The sequence below is a fragment of the Peromyscus californicus genome, unplaced genomic scaffold (genome assembly GCF_007827085.1).
Source record: "Peromyscus californicus insignis strain IS unplaced genomic scaffold, ASM782708v3 Scaffold_11__1_contigs__length_118956290, whole genome shotgun sequence".
Classification (NCBI taxonomy): domain Eukaryota; kingdom Metazoa; phylum Chordata; class Mammalia; order Rodentia; family Cricetidae; genus Peromyscus; species Peromyscus californicus.
The window spans coordinates 38,228,125-38,240,385 of NW_026294402.1; the positions used below are offsets into that span (position 1 = coordinate 38,228,125).

Below are 12,261 nucleotides of genomic sequence, written 5' to 3' on the forward strand. Positions count from 1 at the left end.
CTGGTCAACATCTGGAAAGAGCCTTCCTTCCAGCTGCTTCTGGGAAGTTTGTGTGGGGATCACGTAGAAGAGAGAGCACACTGAGGGAGGGAACGCGAGAGTGAGACGCCACTAATCCAGTCCCTCCATCACCCACTCCTGAGGGTGGAGCCCCTGTGGCCCTGTTTACCTTCCACCAGGCTCCACCCCTTAAAGGAACCACGGGCTTCACACGGTTACACTGGGGACCATGCTTCCAGCGTGAGTGTGGGAGCTGACACTCCTGAACCACAGCAGGTCTGTCTCCTGCCCTCTCAGTCACCACACCCACACTTTGCCAGCTGTGAGACCGCTGCGCGGCACCAGCACTCTTGTCGCAGCCGCAGTGTAAGTTCCTTAGTAAGAAAGCCTGGGGTCGTGCACCCGGGAAGCTACAAGCCAGGCAGGCCTCCCCTGTGGGCACCGGGAGAGAACGTTCCAGCCAGCCAGGGAGAAGCTACAAGGCTTCCTAATATTCGTGTGCAGAGATCTCCCGGGAGATCGCTCCTGCGCGTCCTGTTGACGGAGGCGGTTGGAAGGCCGTGGAGAATCCAGAGGAGGAGGCAGAGGGCTGTAGTGGTGCACAGCTGCAACCCCGGCACTGGGAGGGAGGGGCAGGAGGGGCAGGATTTCAAGCTATATGGCAGGTTTGAGGCAGAGAGAGATCCCCCTGCCCTGCCCGCCCTCCATTCTTGCTTTTTTTTTTTTTTTAATGTTTTTTTGAGAGAGGGTTTCTTGGTGTAGCCCTGCCTATCCTGGAACTCACTCTGTAGACCAGGTTGGCCTTGAACTCAGAGATCCGCCTGCCTCTGCCTCCAGACTGCTGGGATTAAAGGCATGCACCACCACCACCGCCTGGCTCTGTCTTTTTTAAACAGGGCCTCACTAAGCACAGACTTCATTTCTTAATGAAAAAATACATAAGAATTTGTACCTAGGTTTTAGAATCAACATGGGCCTATCTGGGGTAATTTGTTGTTTTGAGAGATTCATTCATTCATATTTTGAAACAGGGTCTCATGTATTCCAGGCTGGCCTCAAGCTCTCTACATAGGCAAAGATGGCCTTGAACTTCTGATCCTCCTGCCTCCAACTGCTGAGTGCCGGGATTACAGACATGTACCACCACACCTGGTTTATGGATGCTGGATATTAACCCCTGGGTTTCATGCATGTTAGACAAATATTTCACCCACTAGACTACATCCCCAGCCTCCATTATTTTATGTTGAATCACTTGGAGTCACACACGCTTTTGTGGTCATACATGCACAAAAAGCATGTCATCTGGGAGCTGTCTGAGCTAGGTGATCCCAAGTGGTGACTCATGGTCGGTTCTCCACATGGCTAGCTCAAACTTCTTCACCCGGAAACTGAACTAACTTCCAAGAAAGCAAATACCAACACAAAAGCAGTGCTTAGGCATCCGTTTTCATCAAACCTGCTAATAGCCAATTGGCCAAAGCTTGTCACATGACCACTCCCAGAAATGGCATAGATGCTGGAGGCTTGATTCATTGGGGGCCACTAATGTGGCAATCTATCACCCATGAGCAGCTCTGGTTCATCTTTGAAGACTCAGTGCACATCTCCTGCTCTGACCTATCCAGGAGGAAGGGGATGGCTGACTCAAGAAAACAGTGTTCTCCAAACACAGCAGGACTGAAGCACATTTAAATTCAGAGAGGCTATGGCAGGATGCACAGGTTCAAGACAGACAGGGTCCTAGAGCTGGGATCAGGAAGTTGACATGGGCCCCACCCCTAACCAAGAAGCTATCTGCAATTGACAGTGCTTAAAAAGGAAAAATCGCCGGGCGGTGGTGGCGCACGCCTTTAATCCCAGCACTCGGGAGGCAGAGCCAGGCGGATCTCTGTGAGTTCGAGGCCAGCCTGGTCTCCAAAGCGAGTACCAGGAAAGGCGCAAAGCTACACAGAGAAACCCTGTCTCGAAAAACCAAAAAAAAAAAAAAAAAAAAAAAAGGAAAAATCAGTCTTCTCCAATGGAGTCTCAGCAGGCATATTAACCACATCCAGGCTAGCCCATGCCCAGCAGTAGATGGTCAACACAAAACAACTTCAGTGGTATTTTTATAGATTCACATTGTTTTGGACATTTTTTGTCTTATTGGTCTTTTGCTTGTATATTTTGGTTTCCATTTTTTTGTTTTTTGTTTTTTGTTTTGTTTTTGTAGGGAGCTGTGGGAGGGTGGATGGGTGTATGAGTTTCTTGGTCTTTTTCTTTTGCATTTATTTGTTTTGTTTGCTTGTTTGTTTTTTTAAGAGAGAGAGCATGGAGTTGGGTGGGTGGGGAGGTGAGGAGGAGCTGGGAGGAGAAAAGCATGATTAGAATATATTTTTATGAAAAAAATTCAAAAGAAAAATTTGTTAGCTGGGTTCAATGGCACACAGCTCTAATCCCAGCACTCAAGAGACTAAGGAAGGAGGATCCTGAGTTCTAGACCAGCCTAAGTACTTTCTCCCTTAACTCCTGACTTGTACCCTAAAAGATAATCTTTTTTTTGGGGGGGGGGTCATACTCTCTAATCAAGCATGTGGTTCCTTAGGAAACCAACACAACCTGAAATTAGGAAAGACAACAGAGTACACAGTGATTCCAGAATTCTTTGAATTTCATAGATAATTATGTTTCTAAACAAATTTAAAAATAAACAATGAACTGAGTGTGGAGGTGCACGTCTTTAATCCCAGCACTCGGGAGGCAGAGGCAGGCAGATCTCTGTGAGTTCAAGGCCAGCCTGGTCTACAGAGTGAGTTCCAGGACAGCCAGGGCTACACAGAGAAACCCTGTCTTGAAAACAAAACAAAACAAACAAAAATAGAACAGACCAGAACTCCTGCAAAGGTGGAAGGCAAGAAATGAACCACAGAGTTGTCATCTGACCTAAACATGCATGCCATGGCACATGCAATCGCTCACATGTACACGTACACACACACACACACACACATACACACACATACACACACACTAATAATGATGATGATGATAATAAATTTTTATTGAGTGTTTAAAAATCAACAGAAAAGGGCTGTTTTTCTTTTGCTATATAAGGACATTAAAAATACACAGGAAATCCACCATCACCACTTAAACAAAAAAGTGGGAAGATAGACTCTGAAGATGGAAGAATAGAAAAGGCAGGTGTGTGGCCTCCACTGGCCCAAACTTACAACTGGGTGTTATGTGCTGCCTTGGCATCTGATGAAATCTGCAGGGTTTCAAGTGTCTCCCATCTTGTTGAATCAGATGGGTGCTCCCACTCCAGCCCCAGCTGACAATGTCCTCCGCCAGACAACCCTTCCTTATGAGACCAGGTTCAGGTCTTGCTTCTCCCTGGGCAAAGGCTTCCGTTCTCGCCAGCGGTGGTGGCACACGCCTTTAATCCCAGCACTCGGGAGGCAGAGCCAGGTGGATCTCTGTGAGTTTGAGGCCAGCCTGGGCTACCGAGTGAGTTCCAGGAAAGGTGCAAAGCTACACAGAGAAACCCTGTCTCGAAAAACCAAAAACCAAAAAAGAAAAAAAAAAAAAAAAAGGCTTCCGTTCTCTGGAAACCTGCAAAGATGCCAGTCTGCCAGTCCGCCATCCTGCAGGAAACCCACATCACACCCTTCTGACCCTCCCCCCCAAAGCCTGCCTCAAATAAATCCAGGCTGTTCAGTGTCTGGATGCAAGCCCCTTCTGGCAATTCTGTGGATACAGTGTGGTTCTCTGGAATGTGAGCATATGAGGCCCATATACTGCTTTTGACCTTACCAACTCAACGCTGAGTGTTCAGCCATCCATCCCATTAGCCCTGGGATAGGAACCTTTCCCACGTCAATGAAGTGAAAAGGAGGGACAAACATAGTGGTGATGGCCAAATACCCACACACCATCTCCCACATGGGACAGTAAAATCATTCTAGAAAAACCTTGACTGCCCAGGCTAGAAGCACCGAGCACTGTGGAGTCAGTCTGGAGACCGAAGAACTCCTCCATCCCAGGCCTGGCTCCCCTCCAGAGTAACTGACAGACTTTTGACAAATCATTTCCTTCCTTGGTCTTTGGGTTCAGGCTGTAAAGTGATGAGTTCTGTGACCCCTGTGACCCCAACATTCAGATAACATCATCCTATATGATTATATTTATATGACTATAAAGGGTGAATGCCCCTAGGGTGGTCTGATCTTGAGGAGTTTGTCACCCACGTGTCTCAAGTTGGAGCTACAGGAGACAAAGAAAGGAGAGGGGTCCAGGTGACCAACAAAAGACCATCTTACCTTGACTCAATTCTTCCAGCTTTCGGCTTCTGACTTGTCCACCAGTAAATGGAGCTTTTCAGGCTCCTCCCCTCCCCCATCCATGATCCCTCCCCAGATCCTGGGTTGTCTTCTGCCAGCCTTTGATTCTATCCAACTGGAGATGTTGCTCAAACAGACACCAAGCTGCAAGCTCTCAACAGGCCACGCTCCCCTCCCCTTCCTGAAGGCAGGGTGCCTGGGGACCCAGAAGTAGGCCAGGTCCTGGAAACCTTTGCAAAGTGGCACAGACAGGCCTGGGATGGGCTTGCAGAGACGCCTCCAGGGCCTCAGGCAGCCTGAGCCCCGACCCTTGCCACTGACAGCCCATGTCCTGCCCCAGAATCAAGGAACCAAGCCTCTCCAGGCCCAAGCTCTGAGAGGAGGAAGTCCCAAACTAAAGCAATTGAACTCTGATAGGAAAGTTCCCCGGGGGCCTGACTCAAAACCCACTAAGCCGAAAGGAACACACTGCAGTCCAGGGACAGAATCGAGCTTGTGTGGAATGAGACAGGAAGGAAGCTGAAAGAATGAGGAAGAATGGCAATGTGATGAGTAGCCGAGGTCAGAGCATCCGGATCCTGAGAAATTCCCCTATGAGCAGTAAAGGTGGGTGGGCTCATCTATGAAGAGGGGTGGTCCTTGGGGACCCCTGTTCCTTAGCCCCCAAGCCCTGGGGAGCTTTACCAAAAGCACCCCAGGAGTTCAGTGGCTTACTGAATAGCCCCCACTCCTGTTAGAATGTCCCATCATCGGAGGGAGGAGACTGAAACTGTATCTGCAGGCCCAGGGATGGCTTCCAACAGTGCCATTACTGTATTGAAAACGGCAGCCAAGGTGCCAGGGCTGACTTCTATGAAGAAACAGGAGAATGAGCAGGCCGGTGGCTGAGAGGGAGGGCTAGCCCACGAGACTTCCCAACCAACATTCAGAGACCAGGAGGTTCGAATCAGACTACCCTTCTAAAAATATATAGGGACCAGCAAGAAGGCTCGGTGGGTAACGGGCTTGCCAACAAGTCTGGACAACCAGAGTTCAGTCCCTGTGAACTGCGTGGTAGAAGGAGGAACCGACTCTGGAAACCTGTCCTCTGGCCTCCAAATATGTGCATTCAGCCACACACACACACACACACACACACACACACACACACAATGAATGTTGGGGCTGTCTTTCGCTGTGAATGTTTGTTGCTCTGATTTGGTTGATAAATAAAATGCTAACTGGCCAGTACCCAGGCAGGAAATATAGTATAGGCGAGATAAGCAGAGAGGAGAATTTCTGGGAAGAGGAAGGCTGAGTCAGGAGTCACCAGCCAGACACAGAGGAAGCAAGATGTGAAGACAGAACTGAGAAAAGGTACCAAGCCACGTGACTAAACATAAATAAGAATTATGGGTTAATTTAAGTGTAAGAGCTGGTCAATAGTTAGCCTGAGCTAATGGCCATACAGTTTGTAAATAACATAAGCCTCTGTGTGTTTACTTGGGTCCAAGCAGCCGCAGAGCCTCAGGAGCCAGGCAGGACCAAAAAAACTTCAACTACATGTGTGTGTGTGTGTGTGTGTGTGTGTGTGTGTGTGTGTGTGTGTGTATGTAAACAATTTTAAGTTTCATTTAAAATAATAATAAATATAAAGAAATAAATCATTAGCACTAGGTGTTTAAAAAGAGTCTCGCCGTCTGGCGGTGGTGGCACATGCCTTTAATCCCAGCACTCGGGAGGCAGAGGCAGGAAGATCTCTGTGAGTTCGAGGCCAGCCTGGTCTACAGAGCTAGTCCAGGACAGGCTCCAAAGCTACAGAGAGAAATCCTGTCTCGAAACACCAAAAAAAAAAAAAGAGTCTCTTGGTGACATCAAGTTGATGGGGGAGAAGGGGTGTCCCTGAGGGTGAAGAACCAGGGCTCAGCCTTTCCAGGTAGTCATATAGCCCGGTTCGGAGAGTTCTCCCTTTCTCTTCTGCCGGCTGAAGGATGCAGAGTGGAGTGGCTCAGCATTGAGGGCTTGGGTTCCAAGTCCTGCAACTGACCAGCTGGGCTACTTCCCAACCGTGCAGGAACAAGGAGTGGGACAGGAGGAGTCTGTTGTGATGGCAGTGAGGACGAATGTGACCATGGTTGTAAAGAGCCCAGCACACTTGTTAGAAGGCCACACTCCTTCCCGGTCTGAAGACCACATGGGACCATCTTGTGCTCACGGAAGTGAGAACATTCTAGCTGGCTGGGCTAGGAAGTGCCAGCTCAAGATCAGAGTCAGAAGCAGAAAGCACTGTTTCCCCGCAGAGCCAAGCGCTCTGAGTACCTGGAGGAGGGCAGGCCTGGGCAGCAGAGAGGGGAGCCAGGCCGGTGTACCCCTTGCTTTCAAAACGCTGCTCTAGCATGGAAAACGACCAACCAATTTCCTTGGCAGAAAGACCGGGCTCCAAAGCTGAAACTCATCACTGGAGGCTCCAGCCTAGAGGGGAAAGGGGGGGGGGGGGGCGGGGAGGCTAGCAGGCAGGCCTCCCTACAGCACTCTTTACCCTTCCGTTGTCCAGACTTCTGAAGGCTCTAGCCGAGAAAGGGTTACACAGCCTTCAAAGGAGAGCCAGCGTCTCGGGGTGGGAGAAGGAGGCTGCCCCATCCTGATTCCAGGGCTCCCAAACTGTCTTTTCCCTGAGCAGGCCAGCCAGCCATAGGACGGAGGGTACCCCTTCAGCAGCAGCAAGCCACCTTCCCACACCCAGGCGCGCCCTTGCCCGCCTCCCCACCCCCTCCATCCTTTTCCCTTAGCCTCTGATTGGCTGAACCCCGAGGCCCTCCCCGCTCCCCCGCTCCCCCGCTCCCCCTCTCCCCCACCCCTGGTGAAAACTGCGGGCTTCAGCGCTGGGTGCAGGAACTGGAGGCGGTGGTGCATCGGGAGGAGGCTGCAGCTACCAGAGTCCAGGTGAGAGCCGGAGCCAGGAGGAACCGGCACACACAGGGAGAGGCACAGGGTGAGGGTGCAAGCCCTCCCAGCTGCAGCTTTGGGAAGGGATGTGAGGGCGCTCCTCGATGGGGGCGCGGGAACTGGGGAAGGGACCTGCATCTCAGGCTGAGCGGGAGTGAGAGGCTGTGCAGGGTCTCAAGCTTTTGCTGGCGGGCGCTGTCAGAGACTGGGTGCCAGAGGAGAACCGTGAGGAAGGACACTGAGGACAACCTTTGGTTCTGCCCTCCACCCAGAGGCCCCCAAGCTCAGATCCCTAGGGTAGGGGGGTAGTGCAGATAGGAGGAGGCAGGTGGCAAGCTGGAGGGAGTCTCCGCTGGTGACCTCGCGGCTTGCTGGGTGCGGGTGCGGGGAACCTCAGGTAAGGAAACCGCAGTGCTGCGGAAGGGGACTGGGTGATAGGCGCGCGGGGGGGGGGCGGGGGGGGGAGTTAGAAAGGATGCCAACAGGGGAGAAGGGGAACCTCAACTGATAGAGGAGGACTGAAATACGGAAATGGCATCAGGGTGGGGTCAGCCAGGCAGGGCCTCGGGGAGAGGCCGCAAGAGTTTGGCTAGGTATGGGCTTCTGAGACTGGGGCACCAGGACACAAACTGCCTCTGCCAGCTCACTCTACCCCTCCATCTAGTTCTGCCAGGTTTCTCCGGTCCCAGCCCCATCTCCGTCCTCTAGGGTTCCCTCTTCCTCCCCTGGATCCCAAGCCCACACTCCCTCCTCCATAACAGTGTTCTCAGATCCAAGCCCTATGCGGGCTTGGGCGTGGTGGGCTAGCCTGTAATCTCAGCCCTCAGGAGATGGAAGCAGCAGGATCGTGAGTTCAAGAGCAATTTGGTCTTATATCTTGAGCTCCCAACTCACCAGGGCTACTTAAGGAAACCTTGTCTCTAAAACAAATAAATACTCCCCGCCCCCACGCTGCTTCTCCGCCACAGAGCCTTGGGATCCGGCTCCCCAAGCTGAGATGACATTCACTGTCGCTGCCGATCCCCGAAACCCTAGTCTTTTCCCCCATGGATCTTGGACTGTGAGAGTGGCAGAGTGGTGTGCCCTGCGCAAGGGCTGTGTGGCCTAGGTGGAGCCCAAGAACACTCTCTTGGGCAAGGACAGCCTAGAGTACCTGCTCAGTGTTGCCAATGTGTTGAGAAGCCGGCTCCTGGGTACAGGGCGGTGGGGGTGGGGAGAAAACTTATGTCGGGAAGCTATGAGCACTGGACTAGAAAACTGCAGCCCCTTGAGAGCTGGCCATTTGCAAGCGCCTCTGGCTTATGTATAATCAGAGCACTATGGCTTCTCACTCACATCCAGTGCCCTGTACAGGCCTCTGTGGAACCTTAGCTAGATGCGTGCCTGACCTCATCCCTATACATTAAGTTATCTGGATCACTTACTGTGGGGCATAGTACCTGATGCTTACCATTTTCTCATTTTCTTAAACCCCATCACAACAAATCCTATTCTTTTTTTCTTTCTTTCTTTCTTTCTTTTTTTTTTTTTTTGAGACAAGGTTTCTCTGTGTAATAGCCCTGGCTATCCTGGAACACGTTCTATAAATCAGGCTGGCCACCTCGAACTCAGATCCTCCTGCCTCTGCCTGGGATTAAAGGTGTGTGCCACCATGCCTGGCCACAATCCTATTCTTATGTAAGGCTCAGAGAGCCTCATTTATTCGTAAATATCTTTTGCCAGCTTTCAGGGAGCTGAGGCAGGGCAGAGTTTGAGGACATCCTGAGCTACGTTGGGAGATATAGTCTCAATAAAATAATAATAATAGGTCAGGTGCATACCTGTAATCCCAGCATTCAGGAAACTGGGGCAGTTTGGTGAGTTTGAGGCCAGACCAAGCTACATAGTGAGACCGTATAAAATAATAATAAATAAATAAGTATTTGAGTATCCATTATATGCTAGGGCTGATCTGGGCATTAGGGACCTTCTTCTGAACTGGTCCCCAAGGAGGGAGCATTTTTGTTTAATGGCTCTGAAAGCATTCATTTGGAAAGCCTGAATGAGTTCTGGAGACCGGCTGCACAGCGGCATGACCGAGTCTAACCCTCCTGAAGCATGCACTCAGACTCTGATTAAGACAGCGAAAGTCATGTGCAGTTTACCAAATCAAAATTTTAAATGTAGGCAACCCTTGCCTCAGAGGTCTTAAATCCCAGAGAAAAAAAGTGGCCGAAGTTGCCGAGCAGGGCAGTACTCCAGGGATGGCACAGACCCACAGCACCCAGGACACGTGCTCGCTCCCTCTGCTTTCTCTGAGTGGCAAAGAGCCTCAGGCAATGTCACCTTCAAAGGGAAGGAGGTGAAGAGAGGGGCTTAGGTGTCCACCATGCCCTCTGTGGGCCGCGCGCTCGCCCTGACAGTAAACATGGACCACTTGTCTCACCTCTTGGCTGATACCCAGCTTTCCCCACCCCAGAATCCAGGACAGAACCCTTGGCACCATGAACCCAGTCATCAGCATCGCTCTCCTGCTTTCAGGTACTGGGCAAGGGCAGGGCTGGCGTTCCAGGGCGTCTGGCTCCCTTCCCTTGGGGAAGTAGCCTCTTTGTCATAGACTCCGAGGCACAGGTGGCTGAGAGGACTCCACTTCACTGTGTCGGTCGGTGGTGGTCTTTACCAAATTGGAAACTCCATCCAAGAACTAAGAGCTCCCTTTAATCTCCAGTTCTGGGAACATAGATGGGCTCTAGAGGTTGAGTAGACTAGAGATGGAAGTTGGGGCCTGGGGGGAGGGGTTGTTATGATATCCCACCAGTACCCCGGGGATGAGTGCAAACCCCACATCCTCCCCAGCCAGGCCCCAGTCTCCTCTTCCTGCAGGTGGGAGGCCCCTGCTCGGTATCTCCCCCAATTCAGAGAAGACACTGCTGTGCCAGTCTTACAGATATCCCGAGGGCAGAAGGTGACCAGCCTGACCGCCTGCCTAGTGGACCAGAACCTTCGTCTGGACTGTCGTCATGAGAACAACACCAACTTGCCCATCCAGCACGAGTTCAGCCTGACCCGAGACAAAAAGAAGCACGTGCTCGCAGGCACTCTTGGAGTGCCCGAGCACACATACCGCTCCCGGACCACCTTCACCAGCCGCCACAACATCAAGATCCTCACCTTAGCCAACTTTACCAGCAAGGATGAGGGCATCTACACATGTGAGCTGCGGTCCTCTGGACAGACTCCCACCACCTCCTCCCAAAACGTTGATGTGCTCAGAGGTGAGATTGGTCCCCAGAAAGATGAAATGGCCAGGTTAGCCATGCTGGGGCTAACTAATCTGCCTATGGGGGGCGGGGGCGATGACCAACCAGCAGCTCCATTAGCTGGGCTGGAGGGGAGAGGGGCCCTATAGCCTCCCCTAACTGCTGCCCTCTGTGTGCGTGGGGAACGATCAGGGGCCAGATAGGCAGAGCTTGTAGCAGAGGCTGTATATTCAAGAGCTGAGGAATCGGCTAGTGGGAAGATGGTGGTTCCCTTACACGTTACACCAATGTCAGGTTGGGCCCGTTAAGACATCAAGACACCAGCCCCCTTAAAGGGATAACACCTGGTGCTGTCTCTGCTGCCCCACCCCCCTCCTCTGACCTCCTTCTCTCTCCACAGACAAGCTGGTGAAGTGTGATGGCATAAGCCTGCTGGTTCAGAACACCTCATGGCTGCTGCTGCTCCTGCTTTCCCTCTCTCTCCTCCAAGCCACGGATTTCATTTCTCTGTGACTGGTTGGGTCCACAGAGAAACAGGAAACCTGCAAGGCCCAGTACAGAGGTCCTGCTTCTCTGGGTCAGCTGACTCCCTTCCCCGGTCCCTCAGATGCCTTGGGGAGAAATCAGGACCCTGTCCCTCATAAGGAACCCCAGTGCTGCATGCCATCGCCCATCCCCCTCTGACACCTCACCCTCTCCGCACACCACTGGCTGCCATTTTATACTCTGTTCCAGGGCTGCTTCTGTCTGTTTATTTCGAGTTTCTCCTTTCTTTTCTCTGGGAGTTTGTGACGAGGGAGGCCAGGATTGGGGACCTAATGGATGGGTGACAGGATACCAGTCCCTGGGGGGAGTTCCTCCTTGCCAGCCAGGCCAGATGCCTGAAAGAAACATGGATGAGGGAGTTGGGGTGTGTCTGTGCCTGGTACAGTCATACTTCAGATGAAACTATTGCCCAGCGGGCCGGGAGGGGGGGGGCCTTAAGATCTCAAGATATAAGGGTGCTGCTCAGCCTTTGTGGCCCGTCCAATGAGGATGAGAACTGAGATTCCACAAGGTCGTTCTCAGCCACTACATACAAGCCCCCTCATACCACTGAAGAAGCACCCCCTGGAGCTCTTGAGCCAGGGCTCATTCCGTCAAGGCGCAGGTTCAGTCAGAGAACTTCGTCGTCGGGAAAACAGAAGGGTAGGCGGTGAGGTAACACCACCCCTCCTGTCTCTGCCACTGCCTGTAGTGAGAAGTGTGGCAGAGGAAGGCAAGTCCCTGGTCTGCTCCCAAGGAGCCAGAACTCTGACTTGCAGGATCTAAGTCGGTGCAGGAAGGAGGTCCCAGAGCCATCCAGGTGGACCCAGCTTGCTGAGGGAGATTCTTTCTTCTTCCTTCCCTTGCCCCTCTGTGCCAGCCCCTCTAGCTGTCCCTGATCCCCCAGACCACCAGAGTCTTGCAACCTGCCTGCTCTGGGACCTCCTAGGGTGGGAATCAGGTGGTGGAGTGAGGCCCAGTGTGGCCACTTCTTGGAAGATAGCTTTCCCAACACCCACTTCCCTACTGACAGCCTGTCCTATGTGTAAACGCCACCACAGCTTACCGCATCTCACTGAGGGGGAAAAAAAACTGCACAATAAAGCCAAGCCTCTGGAGTCTGCCCTGGTGTCTGTCTCCTTCAGGGTACCCCAGCCCTTCCTGTCCCCTGGCCTCCTCTCTCCCCCTTCCTGCAGCCCCCTCCCACAGGGAACGACACTGGCCTTCTCTTGAGAGCGACTCTACTGTGA

At 52.2% G+C, this 12,261-nt stretch overlaps 1 protein-coding gene across 2 annotated transcripts; it reads left to right on the top strand.

Annotated features, from left to right (window-relative positions):
* Positions 1 to 7,124: 7,124 nt before the first annotated feature.
* Thy1 (Thy-1 cell surface antigen) lies at positions 7,125 to 12,134 on the top strand. Of its 2 annotated transcripts, none has more exons than XM_052757701.1 (4): positions 7,125 to 7,244; positions 9,706 to 9,767; positions 10,166 to 10,501; positions 10,887 to 12,134. In XM_052757701.1, exons 2-4 carry the CDS (start codon positions 9,731 to 9,733, stop codon positions 10,997 to 10,999), a joined length of 486 nt encoding a protein of 161 aa, XP_052613661.1. In that variant the 5' UTR covers positions 7,125 to 7,244; positions 9,706 to 9,730; the 3' UTR covers positions 11,000 to 12,134. The 2 variants fall into 2 exon arrangements, with proteins under 2 accessions (XP_052613661.1, XP_052613670.1); XM_052757710.1 differs by lacking the exon at positions 7,125 to 7,244 and adding an exon at positions 7,304 to 7,644.
* Positions 12,135 to 12,261: the final 127 nt, after the last annotated feature.